Source organism: Pinus tabuliformis, chromosome 3_1, assembly GCF_031772625.1.
Source record: "Pinus tabuliformis cultivar Carrire ecotype Pingquan chromosome 3_1, CPIR1, whole genome shotgun sequence".
NCBI classification, from domain to species: Eukaryota; Viridiplantae; Streptophyta; class Pinopsida; order Pinales; family Pinaceae; genus Pinus; species Pinus tabuliformis.
Genome location: NC_142301.1, coordinates 24,413,891 through 24,436,749, shown reverse-complemented (window position 1 = coordinate 24,436,749; position 22,859 = coordinate 24,413,891). Strand labels below are relative to the sequence as shown.

Sequence of the window (22,859 nt, the reverse complement as noted above, 5' to 3'; positions counted from 1 at the left end):
AAAAGTTCTATACTTCCTTGACACAATCTAGTTTTCCAAAATGGTAGCACATCTTTCGAATGTTCTTTGATAAGGTGCTCAGTATACCATAGTAATCTATCAAAAGTCTGAAAATTTAAAACACAATCCGATTTTGTACAAAATGAGTGCAAGTGAGAAAGAATGAAATGATTATTTGTACAAATAATGTTACAGCACAACTGGGATTGACTTGAAATATCTTCTTTTTCACAAGAACTGGCCAGAATTATGGGATCCGAGCAATTTCGAATTCCGTCTTGTGAATCAGAAGACAAGTTATGATTTTGAACAGGCATGGGGGTTTCCTCATGATATGAATCATAGATCGGGGTATTGTCTTGGATAGTAAAATCATGCAAATGATCCTTTACTTTGGAATGAGGATTGACTGATATGATTCTTGAATTAGAATATCTCTCATTATCTGAGCTTTGTTGAGTTACTTGAGATAAATCAACAACATCATTATCATCAAAGTAGCTATCATAAATGATTTTACAGGTTTCCCTAGATTTCTCTTTTTGATTGAATATTTTCAGACAAGGAAGGTCAACTGTTTCTTGTTTGAAAATGATCAAAGGATGTCCTATAGCTGTCTTTTTATCTTGAAAACCTAATGATGACTCATTTGAGTAATCCTCTGTACCTTTTGAGATATCTTTAATATTGAGAGGGGAAAAATTATCATCACTAAAAACATCAGGATAAAGAGAAAAATGCGATTCTGGAACAATGCATTTGAAAATATCATCTTGGAAAAATATTTGTTCATCAGATTCATCATAGACATCAGGCTTTAGATCATACCTTTGTGTACTGATACTTTTCGAAAGAGAATTAGATTGTTGTTCTAACCTTGGCATATGCATTTGTTGACTTGCAATGATATTATCTGACCTTGTATCAAAGTCATCTCCTGGTTCCAAGGCAGACTTTCCTCCATCATTCTTGCTTTTGTCTTCTTGCATTAGAGCATGCATGTCTCCTAGGCTTTGGGAACCTTCTCCATCATGAGTGATTTGTATATTCAAATTGGAATTATCATTCATATTAGAAGAAAATGAGACACAACTTGGACTAATTTCTGCTGGATCGGACATAGGAGGCAGGAAATACTCAGCATAATTTGAAGATTCTTCATCCATGAGTTCACTTTCAAGATCATACTTTAGAAAATTAAGATGAAATCGCATATTAAAATCCCTAACAGATTCATCTTGTTTCCGTAGATAATCAATTTCATCATATACCTGGTAATAGTCATAACAATCAAATTTACAAATGAAAGTCTTGACGAATTGGTCCCAGCTGTGAATTGAGGCAACTGGGAGGGTTCTACACCATTTTCTAGATTTCGCCGTGAATGTAAGAGTAAAAATTCTGCATAAAACGCCTTCATCAATTCTTTGAACGTTCGGACTTGAAACTCTTTGAATAAATTGAAGAGCATGATTAAAAGCAGAAGAATTATTCTTACCATTGAATTTTACCTGAGACAAGAGTCTTACCACTTCAGGTGGAGTGTTGGAAGAGGCACGAACATGGATGCAACTCCAAATGGGAAGTTTGTGAGCAGCCATCCTAATTCAAATGTTATGATTTTCAAACCATTCGAACAGACAATATGCTTCAGGACCTCCTTCTAGCGCCAAATATGTTGAAGCCCCGAAAATCGGGTCGACAACAAGGGGGATACCCACCCGGTCCGGACCTTGGTTGGCAGCTCCTTATCCGTTTGGTATAGCGGGTCCGACTGGGGATAATGGGACCAGTTTCCCAATCTAAGGGTGTGTGTGTGTGTGAAGAGTTGGATGTTGCTGATCTAGGAATACTTAAAGCTAATCTAATTCAACCTTTTAAACTAAATTTATGCTATTGTAATCTAGTGAAAAACAACACATCTAATCTATGCTAACTCAGGGTGTATCTCTTCTACTATGCGATCTAAAGAGATTTCAAACAATAACTGGTAATAAAGATCATTCAGCTATCATAAGAATATAAATCAATGAAGATGAACTACTTTGCATAAAAAATTAGGCAAAACAGTTGTGAACAACATATCGCATAATAAGTTATTCATATATCAGACATAAATAAATGGCTCCACCGTACAAAACTGCCAAATGGTAACTCACACATTCATGCAATAACATATAAACAACTAAAATTGTATATCACTTTAAGAATATAAGCAGAAACGGCCAAGAGATAAAAGTACCATTTATGACTGATCCTACTCATAAGCTTCAAGAAAGAATGATTTATCTCTACTTGTTCTAACATCTACTAAGAGTACAAAAGTGCAACATCAGTAGCAGACATCAAATGCAAACATTAATAAACCTCGATCCATCCATTCATCAAAACCTCCTCTGAGGGTGCAGAAGTGCATGTTCTGAGGACAAGTTTTTTACAAATTTCTGGACCCCTCTCCAAATGCAATGAGAAGGGTTAAAATACTACTTCCTAATTCTAATAATAGTTTGTTTACAAAATTTAGTATGTGGTTTTCAAATGACCGTCCTTTTTCTAATCTAATTTTAAAGAAAAAAAACAACATTCTAAATAAGACTATTTCTGAATCTGATCTTTAAAGCTGCAAGTGTTCATCATGGGCTTGAGGAGAGTCGGCTGGCTGACTTCTGCTTTGAGTTGGGCTGCGAAAATGGAATCTATGAGAGCTGGCACTACTTTTTCGGTCGCGTTTATGATGCATTTCACAGTCATCCATTGACTATGCGGCTTGACCAAGTATGCCCAGTAACACTCCCAATTTAACCTGTTTAATGCTTGGATCACTTTTCCCTTCTCCTGCGCCTTCTGCTTCCAGTCGTAGTTTATTTGGTAGATACCCCGGGGTGGTCTCTTCGATTAAATTTGCTCTGTGCAAATTTTCATTTACACAGTCGATAAGAATGCTTGCTTGCGTGGCCGTTGTCTCCGCTGCTTGTTCCGCCTGCCTGATTTGATCGTCCCATTTATCAAAGAGAAATTCTTTATGATTCTCGTTTATTCTGGGTGCACTTGCTCTTTTCCCTTCATCTTCATCCTGCCAAGCCAAGTACTCCGTCACTCGTTTGTCACTCTGATCATAGTCACTCCGCAAGTCTACCACTTGATTGGTGATTTTATCGCTCAGTTCGCAATAATGACTCCATTGTGATATCTTACGTCCCAACTCTTCCTGTTGCTGCAGTAGTTGTTCATTTAAGCCAATAGACTCTGAAATAAATTCTGTAAGCTTAGGCTCATCTTTATGCATTTCTTGGAAAATTCGTAATTGTTTTCCTTTCTCGTATAGACTTCTTTGATAGCCTATCTGCATCTGCTGAAAGTCTTCCTGCAACTTCTCGAGCTGTTTGTTAGCTTCAATATTAGCATTGGCTTGTTGCAATTGTCGTTGTAGTAGCTGTATTTGATCTTCTTGTTCTTTCAACTGTTGTTGAACTTCCGATGCCTTGTCAATATTTGCAGAAGCATATGCTCCTGCGATCTGAGACAACTTAGTGAGATTTTCAGATGGGTTATTGTTGGGGTCTTTCCATAAGACGTCCAATTGTTCAGCATCTTGTGATAGTGTATTTTCTAGTTTTCTTTTCTTTCTCTGTCTTCTTACAACTGCTTTATGTTGGGGACTATAGAATACATCCAGTGGAGGAATTTCTTCTACATTAAGTAGAAGCTCAGAAGGTGGAGCGATAGGAATGTGCTCTGTTTCTGTGACACTGCTGACTATGGTCGAAACCACTTCTTGTGCTACCTGTGTATTGCTCACAGGCGTTCTTGGGGCTTGCCCTTCAAGATTGATCAGCTCGTTGAAGGTTTCCCATCCTTTGTCTAATTCTGTCGTGACGGGTGGCGTTTTAATGACGAGAGGGGGGACATCTCTTGGCGGAGAGGCGATAACCTGCTGTTGCAACATTTCACTTGATTGAGCCGTGTCTTTAGCTGCCTCTTCGTTCTTTCCTTGGTCGCTTCCAGACCCTTTAGAATGTTCAGGTACTCCTTGCGTAGTGTTAGATTTAGATCTGGAAGTGCTTGAGTTCCCACTGAGGCTAACGCTTGGAGTCAGTTCTCTGGCAGGCAGTCAAAGCTTTTCTAAAGGAACACTGGCCAGTCTTCTTTCCCTGTATACCATGAATCTTTGGAGGTCATCTGGAGAAAATTTTGACTGAGCTTCCCGTAAAATTTCCTGGAATGAGCTTTTATTCTGAAATAAATCATCAAACAAATCTTTCTTTCCAACGAATACTTTTATTTTGACATTTGTTGTGAAATCTTGAGCAACTTCATTAGGGTCGAATGGCCTTGCCGGGAATTTAAATAATTGTAGACACGTCACATTCTCCACTTCGGTGAACGCGTGGCCTACATCGAACAATTAAAAGGCCCCACAAGCTACAGGAAACTGAGGCCATATGGCCTTCTTTTTGTCTTTTAGGTCTTTAGTTAGGCCGCCTTCTAAACAGGTTTGATAAGCAATTTCTCGAGCCAGCAGTTTGTCAGGAATATACAAGGGTAGGACATGAGGAGGGATGGTGCTTCCAAATACTCTAATATAGGTGAACCATTATTCTCCAAACCATCTTGCAATGGGGATGATATCTATCCGTGCCTCGGGTGAGCACCTCGTGGAATCTTCATCATACATTATTCTATACAAGGCTAAGATAAGCCCGTGACAAATCTGGTAGAAATGTGGGATGAACTGAGAATCCCACAGTACCTTATGATAAACATGGATAGGTAATGGGTCCTGGGTAGTCCATTTCCAACCCATAATGGGAAATTTAGACACGTGACAAATAGAATCCATAACATATGTGGATAGATAAAAAGGAGGATAGATCCTTTGAGACAAGGATCTCTTAGACCGGTAATTGATAATAGTCGTGTATAGATTATCAGAAAAGATCTTGGCCCAATCCATAATATCGGCGTTTGTGGCAGCATCTATTAATGGTAACCATCCAGACGAAAACTTATTGATATCTGGCATCCCAAATAATCTATAAAGCATGGCCGCAGCAAAACAATACGGAGAGGTGAGGGAACCAGTGTTGTACATACCGTTTTTGTCTTTCTTGAGCGGTTCCTCTTTTCTGGACCAATCTTTGGTGGTCTCTGATAGGTCTGGGTTCTCCGCCACAAATTTCTTAACGAATTGTGCATTGTAAGTCGCCTGCGGTTCAGGAAGATGATACATAAGCTTTAAATCTTGTGCAGCGAATGATCCGATGAGCCCTTGTCCTTGAATCTTGAATTGTCTGTTGTCCATGTCTGCATTGTCAAGTATCCACTTGATCATATCCGTATATGGTAGAATTTTGGGCCTTGCTGCTAGCCGAGGAAGAAATGAGTATGGTAGCTCTTCTAAGGACGCTTCGGAAGAGCGTTGTGAGTCCACGACAGCAGTAACCTTCATTATTCTGGGATTCTCTTCTTCAAGTAATATGTACATGCTTTCCGACGTCGATATCCCTGCGTCTTTGTTACAGGCTGTGTCTGTATACAAAGGCGCCATTTCCTTCGTCTTTTCCTTCACCTCAGAGCCATGAGCTCTATTTTTCTTTCCCATTTCTTCCTACGTATGGTTGTGTATCGTCTTTCGCTCTCCATTCCTACAGCTCACCAGTGAAATGGAAATGACTGATCAAGAAAGGTGATGGGAGAGTTTTAAATGCAGCAGATATATCAAATATGCCACCTTACGTGAAGTAATTCTTTACAAAAGCACGCGTCTACATTTCATTTAATAGCTGACAACTAATCCCTTTACTATCATTAAAAGCGCATGATCTTGAGTCAGATTATGGTAAGTGGCTTTTCTTAAATAGCGTGCCCGAAGGATTCGTGATGAAGTGATTTTATGATTTGCTTACGTAACATCGCAGATCGCGCCATCACAAATCGCACCATCGCAGATTGCGCAAACACACGAATATAACATCGCAGCGATCGCAACATCGCAGATCGTAGAAGTTTTATGCTTGCCAAATCTTGTCAGCTCATTTTCTGCGATATGCGATCTTGCGATCGGTGTTATCGCAGATCGGTAAATCTTGAAGTTTTTCCGTTATGAGTATTACTTTATTGCGATGCAATATATTGCTTAGAATGAGGGTCTTGTACATACCGATATTATAGCGAAATGGAGGCACTTCCTATCTTTTTTGCAACGCGGTTTTAAAGATTTTTTCTTTATCATAGACTTAGGTTTTAAAATATTCAAAAGATCTTCCTAAGCTTACGATGGTAACCTTATTTTGACGAAAGGAAACTCTTGCTTTCCCTAAATTTTAACTAAGGGTCCCCATTCATTTAGTATTTTGGACAACACTTAAATGAAAAAGCGGGGGGGTTGTTGCTAGCCACAACAGTTTCTTGGTAAAACTTCCTTAATTGCTCAAAAACCGGGATGATGGCATAGGAGAAGTCTAACTGCAATGTGCTTCTTAGTTTAGCTCCCCAAGATCTTGACAATAGCATCCCAAACCATGGTGGTATGTCAGCTACCACCACATCCATTAAAACATTCTTCATCGGGATTTCGTCTAGGGATACCACCAAATCTTTGATTAGACCAAGACAATGGACCTTACTGGAATCAAAAGAGTATAAGTCATGGTATTCTCGAGTTATATCTAGACACAACCTTTACATGATGGCCTTGGGAATTAAATTATGGGAGGATCCGGAGACAAGCATGGATTTATGAAGAATGAACTGATGAATTCTTAAACCCAGGTAAAATGGAGGAATATCACTATCTCCTAATTGACCATCTACGGTTGGATGAAAAATGAATTCAGGTTGGTCATCTTCAATATTAACCATATAGATATAGGATCAACTTTTAGCATTTTAACTATATCAGACTTGTAATGGCTATTTTTGGCAAGTTCAGTATGAGGGATTGACACTTTCAACTTTGAAATTTTAGTTTCTAAATTGAATGAGCTAGATTTGTCTACCTCTTTTGGGATGGTGTCTCTTTCTTGGGTAGATCTCTTGGTGTCTGATCGTTCTTTTGATTTTCAGGGTCTTTGTTTGGATTGCTTGTAGATGCTTTGTTTACTTTTCTTTGGTTAGCTGCTGCCAGCTCTTTACCTTTGTTCTGATTTCCTTGAGGATTTATTTTTGGTGGGGTATCCTTCTACTATGATGTCGTTTTCTGAATGGGAGTGATTGGGACATCTCTATTTCTCAAGTAATATTTCTTTTTTTGAGAGTTGAGTGCATTCAAGTATCCTCTTTGATAATCATCGGGTTGAGTTTCCAATGCATTATCATTTTCCAGTATGTAGTCTTCATCCTTAGGATCCTCCATCTCCTCGACATACTTCTCATTTTCAGTCAAGAAAATGGGATGGTAATATTCTCTGAAGAAGTGATTTTCCTCGACAATCGGGTCCATTTCATTATCAAACTCTCCTTTAGCATAGTTATGCTGCAAAGGTGTCTGAATTGGCTACAGAGATGTCGATGCTTCAGAATCTTTCTGTACTGAGGTTGCTGCTAGTTTCTGAAGTTCGAATTTCTAACTTGTGGCTTCTGAGGTCTATTTGAATTTATCATCCAACCATCCATTCCCTCCAATGGTTCTGATCAATGCATCTAGTTTGAGATTGGTGGAAGAAGAAGGTTCTTATTTGATGGTTACTCTTTTTTGTAGATTCTCGTGTTTCAACTGAGACTTTTTAATCATCAAGTTCGCTTCCAAACTTACTGCATTATTTTTCATTTCTTCCAGAGTTGGGGGATCTCTTTCCCTTAGTTGATTATCCATCTTTGGATAAAAATCATCTGGGTAATTTTGAAGTGTCAAATTAGGTTGAGGTTTCATGTTATTGTAGATCTAATTAAACCTTATAGTGAACTCCTAAACTGTCTCGTTAGGATTCCTTTTCATTGTATTTTATTTCGCCAATATCTGCAATAGATTCTTCTTTTCTCACCACTTGGCTAAGAACAACTCATTTAACCTTTGAGTATCAATAAAGCATGTTGCTAAACCACAAAACCATTTTTTCACATCTCCAGAAAAATTTTGGGCCATTAGTCTCATTTTGGCATCATCTTCAACAACCTCCTTGTTATATACATTTTCGTGCCTTACAGCATTGAGCATGAAATGTCCATAATCCAAGGGATCCAAAGTCCCTAAAAGAGTTGTTCCTGCCCCTAAAGGAACAAGGTCAACCAATGACAGCTTCCCCCAGAAGTTCTCCACCAAAAAACCACTCAGAAACAGTCAATTCAGGATCAATTCAGAAGCTCTTCTAGCTGCCTGCGTTGCAATTCAGAGGCTACACTGGCTAGGTGCATTGCAACGCAGGTAGATGCACTACCAGGATGCACTGAGCGGGAAATGACAAATGGCAAGCTCATTCAACGAGGTGGAAAGACACTGGAAGCTTCCAGAATCTTCTCCAATGACACTTGCCTCAATGAATTCGACTAGTGATGAGTAAGAGGCTCTCAACCTCCAAGTGGAAGCAAGAACTGACAGAGAGAAGCCACAAGTCAAAACATAAGCTGACTCATCCTCTCTTCTTACATCTATATATGGATCTCTCACCCAGAGGTCCAGGAGGCTGGAATTTTGTACTTTGCAGAGAATTGCTGTTGGGTTGAGATTGAGATTAGTACATTGGGTGATTTATGCTTTGTTGGAGGAGAGGAAGGGATTCCTTTGCTGGGAGGTAGATGCTGGATCGGGACTCATTTGGTTGTATCTCCTCTTGGACTTTCTTATCATATAAATAAAACTATTTGAGTTTCTCCTATATGCTTGTATATCAATGATGCTTTGTTATATTTGCATATTTAGTTTATATCTGATCCTAAACTAGTTATGAATGTAAATCTATGTCTTTTGTGTAGTTTTCCTCTCTTGTGATCTTGCAGGAACTTGGTGAAGCTGGACCAGTAAAGGAGCAAGCAGCGGGAAGCGAACAAAGGAGAGAGCGATTGGATCGACAAACTAGCGGAAGACACCGGTTAGTTACATCCTTCTTCTCCATTTACATTCCATAAAGAAGAATACGAAAATAGTTTTCCTTGTTTGTTGCTAAGGCACTATCACACCTTAGAGTGGGATAGGGGCATTCCGAATTGGATACTTTTCCCAACAACAGATTGGCGACTCCACTAGGGACTGTATCTTGTTAGTTTATTTGTGTTTCTATTGTTGTTCATCTCATAAACTCAAGAGTGCCAAATCGAACTACATTTGCCATTTATAAATGCAAAGTAGAGATCTTCTACTCTAGTCCATTCACTGGGCCTGTTTATGATTTGAACAGCTGATCCACAAGTGCTCTAACAACCCTTTGTGATAGATCTTAGTCCTCCTTTAAATCATCCCTCTAATTGTACCTAATTGATAGCTTCTATCCGGCCAAAAACCATAGATTAAAACTGCAAACCGTGACCCAGAACCCAGAAACAACTCTCATTTCTGCTTCGGCGCAGACTCTGTGAAGAGGTTCTGCATTTCAACGCAAGTCCCGTGAAGGCTACCTGTGCTGAAGTTCAGTTTCTCTGTGCTGGGGGTGCGCTGATCAGCCTTTGCCTTGTGCAGCTGTGGTTCCCTGCTTCCTTTTGCTCAGTTGTATCTCTGTTTTTGCAGCCTGTTATCAGTGTGTGTACCTATCTGAAAACCCCTTTTCTTTGCCTCAATTCCGCCTCAGTTGTATAAAGAAACTGTATTTTTTCTTTGTGTATTTGTTACATCATTTGCAGTTTCCCATTACAAAAGTAAACTAGTCATACTGTCGCCCTTAGATCTAGACCTGTCGTAAGTGTCGTTTTGATCTTAGGAGTGAGTTTGTTTGCTGTTCACAGTTGATTTAGCTTTTACTTTTGTCTTTTGGTTTGAATTTATGAATTTCTAGTGTCAAAACAAGTAAATCATAAAGTGTCGTAATCGTCTTTTTGATTTCAAAAAAAGCTTGTTTGTGTTTTTCACTTGAAATCGAATTCAAATTTGTACAACAACTTTATTTTTAGGCATCAATATTAAGAAAGTGAAAACAAATACATGCATATGTGCATTTGCATTTTGACAGTTTGTATGTTGATTTAGGAAAAGTGCATTTACAGTGTGCTCTATGCTCTTTGAAAAAAGATTGTGTCTTTCTTTTCCCCTTGTAGCTAGGATTTTCATTGTTGAAAAGATATAAAAACTTGCTTATCATCTTTAGACTGCATTTAGGAATTGTATCATACATCTCTTGGTGATCCAAAAAGGAAAACTTCTAAGAAAGATCAACCTAAAATAAATTGAATGAACTTAACAACTCTTTGTAACTTAACGCACAACATAGAGGTCTAGGCTAGAGACGTGTTCCGCCGTCGTAAAACCTGGTCACTGGTCGCCTCACTGATGGTTGGGTGATTCCTCCTGAGAGACGATAAGTGCCAGTACGGACTATGCTCCCACGTACCGTCGAGTATATATTGGGAGACCCCTATATGCATAAAACCTTTATCCATAGGAAGCCGTGTCGGCCGCCCTACTGATCGCAATGCACTGAACACAGCATTCGGGAAGATTGACCACCCGTACCTTAAAAAGTATTCTGCAGTTTTGCGAAAAGTTTGGCACACCCTCTACCTAGAACTACAGAGCAGTCCCTTTCGTTCCTTTTCAGACTCCTTAACGGAAAAGGTCCATCTGAGCACTTGTCACTTCAGGCTCATTAAAAATCGAAGGAGACTAGAGTCATCTTTTGCTTTTTCTCGACTCTTTAAAATTGAAAAAGCAAGTTGTGTCTAAGCGTCGTTAAAATTTATTTTAAACGTAACAATCACCCCTTTTTTCTGCGTTGATCTATAGGTTGAGAAAATGGAGCCTACCAACCAAGGAATTCCCCTTGGTGGAAATCCTAGTCCCTTCTCCTCTTGGGGAGATGTTGGTGCGCCCCATATGGCCACATTGTCGCTTCCAGGACTGACAATTGGCTTGCCGATCTGGCTCTTCTCGACCAATGTCGTTCAGAACACCACTATTCCTGAACAGTCGAATCAGTAGTTAGACGAGTCCAGAATTTCCCACCAACCTTCTACTTCCTCTAACTCTTCCTCTCTTCCTTCCTCTTCGCGTGACGGGACTGGTAAAGCTAAAAACCAAGTCCCTAAGGAGAAGAAGGAAAATAAGAAGAAAGAGAAAAAGAAGAAGGAGCCAAAGGCAAATAAGGGAAAACGAGTGTCATCTAATGAAAATCCACACACAGCACTGACCAGGCCTAAATCACCATGTGTCATTTGCAAGGGAGACCACTTTCATAGAGATTGTCCTTGCATCCCTCGGATACTAAGGGACTGGTCTCCCCGTTTGCACAATCTGGTGTCATCAACCTCTGATAGCCATGTTGAAAGTACACCGTCAACTAGCGAAAGTGAAGTTCCAGGACAAAAAGGGAGGGCTAGACCTCCCTGTAGACTGTGCGAAGGCAACCATGCCCTCCACCGTTGTCCCTTCTTAGACGAAGCTAGAAGAGTTTTGGAAGATCGTCCGGTTTCACCGTTACGACTTCCTCCTGGATATAAAAAACTCTTGCCGAGTCCTTCGTTAGTTGAGAATCCAGCTGGCCCGCTCAAGTGGTCAGCTGAAGTGTCTATCATTGAAGATAAACCAACTGAATCCATACCAGACGAAAGTCAAAAGGTTGAGGCGACAGTTGACCCGGTCTTGCCTTCAGAGGATTTATCTTCGAATGATACAGTCACTGAAGAGGATAAGGATGACACCATCCAAATTCTTTTCATCAACACAGAATCCGACGAACACGGGGGCAATCAACCCATTCCTTTATCACAGGAAGGAAGTTCGTCAGAGCGATATCCGGCCGTCTACTCGGTCCCACCACCAAGCAACCTAGTTGTATCCTTCGACTGGAACCAACTAGGCAGACCCTGGTTGCCAGCAAGCATACCATTCTGAATTATCGTTCAAATATACAGGATGGTAATGGCTGGCACCATCATTGATGAGGGGGCATCTGTGAGTATCCTTTCGTCTATTGCTTGGAAAGCGCTTGGTTCTCCATCGCTTTTGCCTGAAATGAGAAATCTGAAAGGCTTCGATAAAGGAACCAGTCGACCTTTAGGGATCCTCCCCAATGTGCCCATAACATTGAAAGGGAAGACCGTTCAAATGAACGTGATGGTCGTTCAAGGACCCTTGGATTATAACCTACTCCTTGGACGAGACTATATATATTGCATGGGAGCCATCGTCTCCTCACTCTTTAGAGTAATGTGTTTTCCGCACGAAGGAGGAGTGGTCAAGCTCGTGGACCAACTTTCATTTCCCAGATCACGCATCGCAAATAGTCATATACCATCCCTAAATGGTCTCTTCACACAAGAAATGTCTCAACCCACGGTCCGTCCTCCCGATGAGCGCGCGTGACTCGGAGGGATATGACTGGAACCCAGGGGGCATGCGTCCTGGTCTGCTTCGGCAGGAAAACTTTGGGTATAGGGTAGGTTTCCGCGGGAGAATATGACTAGTCTGTACCCCGCCCATGCTGGAAGAGGGTTATTCTAGAATAAGATTCTTTTGTCAAATTTATGTAAGCTGGGTCGGCGCCGCTTACCTTTGTTTATCTCGGTAGACATCACCGAAGAAGTGTTTTGTTTGCTGCGCAAATGAGACAATATTTGGATAACCTGAAAGAGGTAGGCCTTTCCTGGTAAAACAAATGTTTTATCTGCAAATTGATGGGTAACCTTGAAATCGTACTTTATGCCTAGGGGCATGCAAACCTTTTGGAGTGCAAGCAAGGGGCGGCTATTTATTTTTTAAATTTTTAGGTCCTCCCTTTAAACCTGTAGGTCTAACCCTTTTAACTCGTAGGATTAGTCGTTTCCGAACTTGCATAACGAAAGGATTCGGGGAAAAGCTTTGTGAGGTGCAAGCTCCATAAAAAATGGCATCTTAAATGAGACATTCTTATCAAATGACTGGATTAATCAAGCAGTTTTAGCGCATAGTTCATGCTCGTTAAAAATAAACATAAGATCGAGCAAGTGTTTCAATCCACATTTAAGCTCGTTAAAAAATGAACTACCCGGTAAATAACCACCGTGAATGTAACATTATCAGCCATTAAAGCCTTGGTCATGTTTGCACCGTCACCTCCACTTTTCCATTGGCCGATCATTCACCTCCATTTGATTGTTTACCCATTTTGAGGAACAGCTGCGAAGAGTGATTTCACTAGCCATCCTTGTGACACTGCCGTGATTGGAAAATTCCAACCCTTACCTGGAATCAGCTGCTACCTGTTTTATCACTCGTTCCTCAAAAAACGAGTCTTCTTTAAGCTCTTTTCATCTGACTCGTAAAATATGAAAAGATTACCGAGTTTTGGCCTTCCAGCTCGTTAAAGCGACCGGAAGTGCTATCCCTCCTCTAGATTTTAATCTTTTTGGACCTGAGGGATTATTGCACAAAAAGATCGAGCACTTGTTTTGTTCAGCTCGTTAAAACTTCAAAAACTCATCCCTTCTGTATTGTTTTATACTTTTTCGGACTTAAGGGATTAGATGACGAAAAAGGATCTTTGGAGTTATCTTTACGTACCTTTTCAGACTCTCTAAAAATGAAAAGGACCGAGTTATCTTTGTCGTTAGACTCGTTAAAAAGATTAATAGCGACAAACTTGTATTTAGACGAGAACGAGTTTCACTATCGCTAGGCTCGTTAAAACATAGCGATGGGTTTTCCCGAAGGGCAAATTATAGAACAAGCATATGTTATCCTCCTCAAGCTTGACAAAAATAAAGAGGTACTGGTCATAAATGACTGGGGAAAATTGGGAAGAAACTCAAAGAACTTTTATTGGTAGCAAGTCGCTCTTGAACATGACACTTCCACTCCGTGCCTGAGTCGGGTTGGGTTGTTTCATTCACCGGCCACATCACCATGGTCTCGCCATACCATCCATCTTTGGGGTAAATGCTACCAATCCATCACATAAGTGTCACCGATATGTTCAAGAGAAGTCATCCAGAGAAGTCAACCGTGTCCCATCCACTACCATACATTATCCTTCATTCTTTCATGACCGCCACCCTGAACCATATATCATTAGATCGTTTTCACCTCCATCAAAATCATTTGCTCCGTTCCATGTCACTGATGTGGGATACATTAAGGCCCTCCTTTGATGGATCGCTTCTTGTCGACATCAGCTCATTATCCAAGAAGTTGATCTAGGAACACCCCCTTCAGTACTTTGAAGCTTGCATGCCTCAATGGCAAGTTTCTCACTTCCGGCGACAGGTGTACATCAATGACCTTCGACCGAAAGATTTTGCGTGGTGTTCGACGCCAAGTCCTTTATTCACACCACGTGAATTGTACTGCAGTACCTTGAGGGTCATTATCATTATCGGTGATTCCTCTCGCGCTTGTTAACAGTTTACATCATTGACTGGTAATCAAGCGATGTCTTTCCATGTTCGACTTCAGAACATTTCTCACATGGATCGACTTGTACTTAGAGTAAAGATCGGACGAGATTGAAGACCCCAGATCTAGTTTCATCCATCCGGGCTGCGATATATTCAGAAAAAATAAAGACATTGACATGTACAACATTGCAACACAGATAATCATCCTACCAAAAGGATGATGATTTCATCAAAATCATCAGTCTACCATCAGACGATTGTCTGTCCTATGTACAGAAAAATGAATTTATAAAGCTGAGCATGGGAATACCCGCCTCAGCTAGAACATGAAAACAGTATGAAAAATAATGTATTGTATTGTATCTTATTACAGGTCTCCTCCGAGCATTGGAAAAACTTCGGATCCTCCTAATAAAGCATTTCACCCGATAAACGGCCTCATACTTTAGGGGGCAACTGTTATAGACATTTTTGTGCCTTACAACATTGAGCATGAAATGTCCATAATCCAAGGGATCCAAAGTCCCTAAAAGAGTTGTTCCTGCCCCTAAAGGAACAAGGTCAACCAATGACAGCTTCTCCCAGAAGTTCTCCACCAAAAAACCACTCAGAAACAGTAAAATCAGGATCAATTCAGAAGCTCTTCTAGCTGCGTGCGTTGCAATTCAGAGGCTACACTGGCTAGGTGCATTGCAACGCAGGTAGATGCACTACCAGGATGCGCTGAGCGGGAAATGACAAATGGAAATCTCATTCAACGAGGTGGAAAGACACTGGAAGCTTCCAGAATCTTCTCCAATGACACTTGCCTCAATGAATTCGACTAGTGATGAGTAAGAGGCTCTCAACCTCCAAGTGGAAGAAAGAACTGACAGAGAGAAGCCACAAGTCAAAACATAAGCTGACTCATCCTCTCTGCTTACATCTATATATGGATCTCTCACCCAGAGGTCCAGGAGGCTGGAATTTTGTACTTTGCAGAGAATTGCTGTTGGTTTGAGATTGAGATTAGTACATTGGGTGATTTATGCTTTGTTGGAGGAGAGGAAGGGATTCCTTTGCTGGGAGGTAGATGCTGGATCGGGACTCACTTGGTTGTATCTCCTCTTGGACTTTCTTATCATATCAATAAAACTATTTGAGTTTCTCCTATATGCTTGTATATCAATGATGCTTTGTTATATTTGCATATTTAGTTTATATCTGATCCTAAACTAGTTATGAATGTAAATCTATGTCTTTTGTGTAGTTTTCCTCTCTTGTGATCTTGCAGGAACTTGGTGAAGCTGGACCAGTGAAGGAGCAAGCAGCGGGAAGCGAACAAAGGAGAGAGCGATTGGATCGACAAACTAGCGGAAGACACCGGTTAGTTACATCCTTCTTCTCCATTTACATTCCATAAAGAAGAATACGAAAATAGTTTTCCTTGTTTGTTGCTAAGGCACTATCACACCTTAGAGTGGGATAGGGGCATTCCGAATTGGATACTTTTCCCAACAACACTCCTCTAAGTCAATGAAATCAGCCATCTTATCAATATGTTGTTGTGTAGTCACTCCTGGGCTACCATCAAAAAGAGGATGTCTCTGGCCATAGGTCTAAGGTAAGGCTGCCAACTGACCAGGTAATACTAAAGCTGCAAATCTCGCCATGACTGTTGGGGAATGGTGAATGGGAACTGCAATGGGTTGTGTTGGTTGGGATGAAGATGAAGGTGACAATATGGATGTTTTTGGAGGTGTGGTAGGGGATATGGCAGAAGATAAAATTTCAAGTTGATACTAAATATAGGCCTTTTCCACATTGATTTGTAATTGATCAACTAGGCTTTGAAGTTTTAGATCAAACCTCGTGCTCAAGTTTTGAAAACTGAGAAGTAGCAGAAGGTTTATTAAACAAAGAATTTGAGGCAGGAAGGTATCAGTCAAATTTTATGGGATCAAAAAATTCTTTGGTAAGACAAGACTCAGATTTCGAATGAAATAGGGATAGCTCGAATTTAATGTCAAACAGAATATCCTCAATACTAAGTATATGATCTAGCAAGGAAGTGGTCCTTTCCAATTTTGTGGTTTCAGTCTCAGGGAAAGGGACTTTAGGCTTTCTCAACAATCTTTTAGGGTCATCAATCGAAGAAGGAGGATTTGGGTCAGGGTTTGACCTGGTATATCTTTTCGGAGCCAATATCTTAACAGGGTCATAGACTATATGAGGAAAAAGACCTAAGACTTTGAGCTGAACAAAGATCTTTTCAAAGGAAAGTTTTCAATAGAGAAATGTTAACTTGGTAATGATCAAAAGCTTACCAATGAAATGAAGTCTGATTGAACTTGTGACTTGTAACCTTCTTCGCTTTTTGAACAAGCTCTATTTGTCTTCGATTGAATCAGCTGGATCAGGATGCAGAATTTTGCCTTGTTTGTCTCCTCGAGGCTAGCTCTACAATCTCGACACTGCAATTACGGAATCAACCTTTATGAAGCTTAGTCCCATCATCCAAAGGACCAAACTCGAATGAGAACTAGTCGTACACCCAGGGAAAATGAACCTTTCATTCCCCGGCAATGACGCCAGTATGTTATCACTCCTCTGGATCTCCAAGGCTGAGGAAGAGTCTAGCTGAGGTAACCACAAACCAATCTTTTGACTTTTTATCTAACCCTACCAAGCCGGAGAGGGCTCTCTCCAAAGGATCGCAGCCAAGAGGGGTGGATGGATTAGGGTTTTAGGCTAGATATAGTAGCTCAGGGTTTTGATTTATTTGATTTGATTGGGGTAGTCACTGGATGAGTGAATTAGGTTAGAGAGTGAACTAAGTCAGGGAAAAAGAGAATTAAAATTGCAGACATCTGATGGGGCAAGGTGGGAAAGTTACTTTAAAACTTTGTAGTATAGTGATGAAGTAATTTAGACTGGTGAGGTGCTAAAAAGAGCATAAAACCATGAATTCTTTTTAAATTGAAGAAATGAAACAATTTATGATGATTTTCCCAAAACAGAGCATAGAAGATGAATTCTGCTTATCACACCTTGAAAATCAAACATATTTGAAGTGAAATGGGTCATGAAAGGTACAAAACATTCATATATGTAACTAAAGAGGAAACAATATCAAAATACCATGCCACAGGAATCCCACCAAAATAGCTGCAACTCATCCAATATATTTCATGCCAAAGTCTGAAACAAGAGTACAACATCCAATAGAGTCCAACCTCTAGAATAACTGAGAAATTACATGATATAGGCATCAAACCAATTGATCATAGCCTCATGGGTCAAATCCATGAGAGGAGGAGTAGTTACAACAAAAACTAAACTAATAGCTAGAATGTAGGGTGGTCAAAGTGACTCATCCCTAACTTAAGAAAATTGATTCATTACAAGCCATGGAGGCCATTTACCTAATGTATTTACCCTAGGTAATAGTAAAAATATAATAATTACATCAACCACATCAATTACATCAGTAAAACATTGATTTCCCATAGGTAAAAATCAATTTTGGAGAGAAATAGTGAAAAACTGGGCTAACTGTCAAATGCATAGCACCAATGTCAAATGCGTAGCGCCATCTTCAAGATGACTTTTACCTGCCTTCATGATGTCAAAATTTAGCCCAGGATAGCTCATTGGAAAGCTTATCTTGTCTAGTTTCTAAATTTTCCCTTGTTTTTCAAAATAAGCTTGACTTGCCCCCTAAAAATGCCATTCTCCCAATACTACTCAAATGTGTAGCGCATGGTCCAGAAATGAGGTAGAAACATGATTTTTAGGTGGTGTTTTGTATTTTTCACATACCACTTTTGCTTTCAAGGGTTGGAAACATGGTTTTCCTGGATGTCTTAGTCATTCTGAATCCACTAGTGGTTTCCATTCCTCCAAAAAATGCCTCAAAAAAGTGTGCAGTGCCTGACCAAACCGCTGATATGAAATTGCCTGAAAAAAGACAAGAGATATAATTTTACCAAAAATGAGCCAAAAGTCTTCAAAATTTGGCAAGAAGCTGAGGCTTGATGTTGCTAGGCATGGAGTGAAGCCTCTGCAAGTATATCAAGCTTCTTCTTCTCTCCTTGTTGAATTAGGGCTTCAATTCTTACATTGGCAGCCTTGAGCTTTGCCCTTGCTATTTGGTTTCTTCAACAATAATACTTTTCCATCTTTCTCTGAATGTTATTGTCCCTTTTGGCCTTGTCTAGGAGGTTTTCAAGATGGTTTTTCACCCTCTCAAGCCAATGCTCCCGGTTCTCATTGACCATTTTGGCAAATTGTTCACTTAGGGTGAGCTCATTAGCTAGTTTAGCCTCTCTCTGTTTTTCTAGCTCCAGTGCTCTTTTTAGGCCTCTAGTCCTTGGCCTTCTTCTTGGCACTTGTTCCTCCAGCTGGTCACTATATTCTCCATATGCTTCATCAAGTAAAGACTTAGCTTTTTCTGCCTCCCTCTTTGCTTTGTGAGCTGAATCTCCATGAGCTCATGTTTGGTCTCAAACTACTTGTTCTCTTGCTCATAGTATGAAATGATGTATTTTTCCCTCTGCAAGTTAACGTGGAGCTTTCCTATGAGTGCATCCTTTTCTTTGATGACAATGCTTGTGTATTCACTGTCATCATGCTCACTTAAATCAACTAAGTGAAAATCATGTTCTGTCTCATGGAGGTCCTCCTCCTGCTGGATCTCTACCTCTTTCATCTTCTCCTTGCCTTTTTGTACCTTCTTTTTTGATCAAGAAGGAAAGACCCCTCCCACAATCTGTGGGGAAAACACTTGCCTATGTCCCCTCTGATAAGTATGAAGAAAAAATGCCAAAATCAGCCTCTTTATGTTCGCTGACCTCAACCTGTTCAATGTGCTCTTGCTCTCTGAATTCATCTCTGTTAGGTGAATGAATATGCTCATGGAATGGTGGTGATGGTGTGGTTGACTCATCAGATGAGGATGAATGCTCAATGGGCTAAGATGGAAGAATGGAGGTGGAAGGATGAGATGATGAAGGGATGTTTTGAACATTCTGAGCAGATGTATGAGTGAATATGGGATTAGCTATGAAGGTGCTCCAAGCAATGTTGAGTTCCTTAAGATGATAAAGGACTATGATTTTAATGAGGGAATGATGAAATAGGCTCTTCATTTGATCTTTATACTCCCTTTTTTTGGCAATGTAGGCCATCTTCTCAACACTCTGAAAAAGATAGTAGGGTATATTGAGCATTATTACCCTACTGAAATGCATTAAAAGCCGGATATGATAAGAATAGACCCTTGAAAATCTACCTTCACATGAAAAATATTTCATAATAATCTTCATCATTGGGGCATATCTATCAAGGAGGTGTGAAAAAGGAAAATAGCCCCTTATTTCATTTCTTTACCTTGGTTTCATGTAAGGCTCATAATAGTGCCTCTCCAAATCACCTTTTTTAAACCATTTTTCCCCAACATTTGGGATCCCAGTGGCAACTGATATGTTGGCAGTAGACAGAGTAAATGTGATATCTCTAGAGTGACCTGGTTGTCTTGGAGTTTGGATATGAAGAGCCTAGTCAACTCAGGATTTTGTTGGACTGCCTGAACTTGCTCACAGAAATGATAACGACTAGCCATTTGAAGGATATCACAGTCATAGGGGATGCTAAGAGTTCCCTAACATATGTGGGATCAAACCTATGTATCTGGCCTCCTTTGTGAGATTTCTTGACCTCTGTTTCTTCTCTATCATTTTCCTCTTCCTCATTGTGTGGTTTCTATTCCTCATTTTCCATGGTGTTTAGTATCAAAACCTAAGGAGATGTAAGATAATGGGAATGTAGTTTTCAGGAAATATGGTGTATGGGGAAGGGTAAATATGAAGATGATGGGTGAAGGGATATGTATTGGAGGGAGATATAGGGTATTATTATGATACCTTGGGGATGGGGAAATTGTTTGTAATATAAGGGGTTTGGGAGCCTAGGTAGTTATGGCACCTAGGACTTAGGGTTAAAGGGTATCTAGGATAAAGGTTTAGGGAAAGGGAAGGAGGGTGAAAGGAAGTTTTTGGGGGAGATCTAGGGTTTAAATATAAACTTAAACCAAATATTCAATTAAATATTTCAAACACTTAGGGAGTGACTTGAGGATGAAGAAAAACACCTTCCCATGCAACTACTTACTTGTTTTGAGGTTGAATGGATCTTGGAGGAGTTGAGGAGGTAATTGGAGCCTTCCTAGACAAACGTGCAACACCAATGCAGAGTGCACATTGCCTCAGGAAAGCATGAAAATCCTTAAGGAAATGCGCAATGCCTTAAGGAAACATGCAATGCCAAGTAAATGCGCAGCGCCAAAAGGAAACATGCTGCACCAAAAGGAAACACATAGCGCTAGCTCTGTTCTGTTGATTTTCGCCTTGAACTGTGGAAAGGGTCTCTTGGGGTTTTCTCAATCAGTGATAGGAGGCAAATGAGGCTGAGTTTGAAGCCAATAAGTCCTTTATAGCTGAGTGAATTTGATCTTTTAGATTTAAAAAACCCACTTTCTAATGTTACATTTCACCTTTTTGACCTCTTTGCTAATTTGCTTTCTGACTTTTTCCTTTGCAGGTGGATGATGCTGAAGTTTTGGCAATCTTCACTTTTGACTTTTTCTTGGATGATATTGGCAATAGAGTTTGAGTAAACAGCTAGGAATAGTGACTTATTACATATGATAAACATAAAATTACATAAATAAATAAAAATATTACATCTCTCTTTTTGAAATAAAATTACAATCTGAAACAAAACTTTCACTTTTGGAATGAAAATTAGAGATCTGGCAACCATAGTTACATGTTGCAAATCCTTTTTTGAATGAAAAAGGATATTATTTCTTTCACTCTCATGCTTTTGTTGGCCTTATGCAGTGAAATGGTGTTTTATTGGACCTTCAAAAAAAAGGAAACCTAGAGACCTAATGAAAATCTTGAGTGAGGAGACTTCATATAGACTTGACTGACATAAGACATGATGAAATGAGCTTTTAAAATTGAGTAAATTTTTTAATGAGGACCTAGGTGGAATGACAAAAATTTCTAAGTGAGACCCTAATATGAATATGAAAAGAAGAGTTTTGATCAATGACGGCAGTATGCAAATACTGACTCTAATAAACTCAAAGAGCATGGAAATGAAATAATTGCTGGCTTCTTGGGTGTTTTATAATGGAATTAACGGGGGATCATGACAAGATTATTATCATTTTAGGAATTAATGCAAAACTTTCATCTGTGGGTTGGCGGGTGATTTGAAAGTTCAATGGTCAGATGACGTGGAGAGGGGATAATGTGGAGGAATGACATGGAGGGAAAAAGGGATGATAAGTGGCACAAGCGGATGGGCGAAGGTGACGAATGGAAAAGGTAAGGAGGCGACAATTTTCGGGGGGGGGGGGGGGGGTAGGCGCGATAAATGGTTTTGGGAAGGGACCCCCCGAAATTTTTTAAGAAGTGACACATCACTCCGAGGTGTTTTCACAAACCGCTTTTCGGGACCCCCCGGCACCATTAAACATCGATAGTGCGGGGGGTCCGAAATCCTTCTCCAACCATTGATTAGTGCATGATTGTTATTCATAGTGCGACAAGATGTCATGTCGAGTGCTAATAAAATAAATAAACCAAAGTTTTATGAAAAATACCATTTAAATCAAACTTTATTGTAAATTGAAGGCGACATTTTTACTGGCACACGATAGGTTTTTTTTTCTTTTATCCTTTTTATTTCATACATACATGTTTTTTATCCCCCTTTATTTTATTTTTTCTTTTATGAGCCAAACAAATTTAAAATGAAAATTAATTTTTTGTAATATCGTGTTGAGTGAAAAAGTCTAGAAAGTGAGCAGTGTACTCAAGAATTCTTGTTCCACCCTAGCCATCAAACTTAAGATTCGAAAAGTCATTAATTATCCCCATGGGAACTTTCAAATTTGTAGTTCTAGAAAAACATGTTGAGGCTAAGATATGGGAAGAACCATTAAGAGATAAGTAAAGTTTAAACAAACTTCATTGGCTCAACTTGTCATTTGGCCCTCCTAGCGCCAAAAATGTTGACGATGTTGGACTCACCAACATTCAAGGGGTCTCCCTGACATGAATTCCCAATTAGACATCATACCATTTAGAGTAGAAGCCCCATCCAAAATATGACCTGGTTGCAATAATGCATAGAGTGGTGTATTTGTGACTTTAGTGAAACAAGTGTGTGAATTTGTGGGAGGTTCTAACACAATGAGGGGAAAATGAGTGAGCCCCTTAGAAGCATGTAATAGAATGCAGCTAGAAAGGAACACACGAGAAGAGTCATCATTTTGAACTATTTCTTGTTTTGAAAAATTCCCTTTTTGAGTTAGAGAAAGACCCTTGTCAATATTTAGGACTTGATTAAAT

At 39.8% G+C, this 22,859-nt stretch overlaps 1 protein-coding gene across 1 annotated transcript in view; it reads left to right on the top strand.

Annotated features, from left to right (window-relative positions):
• Positions 1-21,105, top strand: part of LOC149185584 (uncharacterized) — a 48,513-nt gene extending 27,408 nt beyond the window's left edge. Inside the window, exon 3 of the mRNA XM_089409089.1 lies at positions 21,034-21,105. Within this exon, the coding sequence (XP_089265215.1) occupies positions 21,034-21,105 (72 nt within the window). The remainder of the gene's footprint in view (positions 1-21,033) is intronic.
• The last annotated feature ends 1,754 nt before the right edge of the window (positions 21,106-22,859 follow it).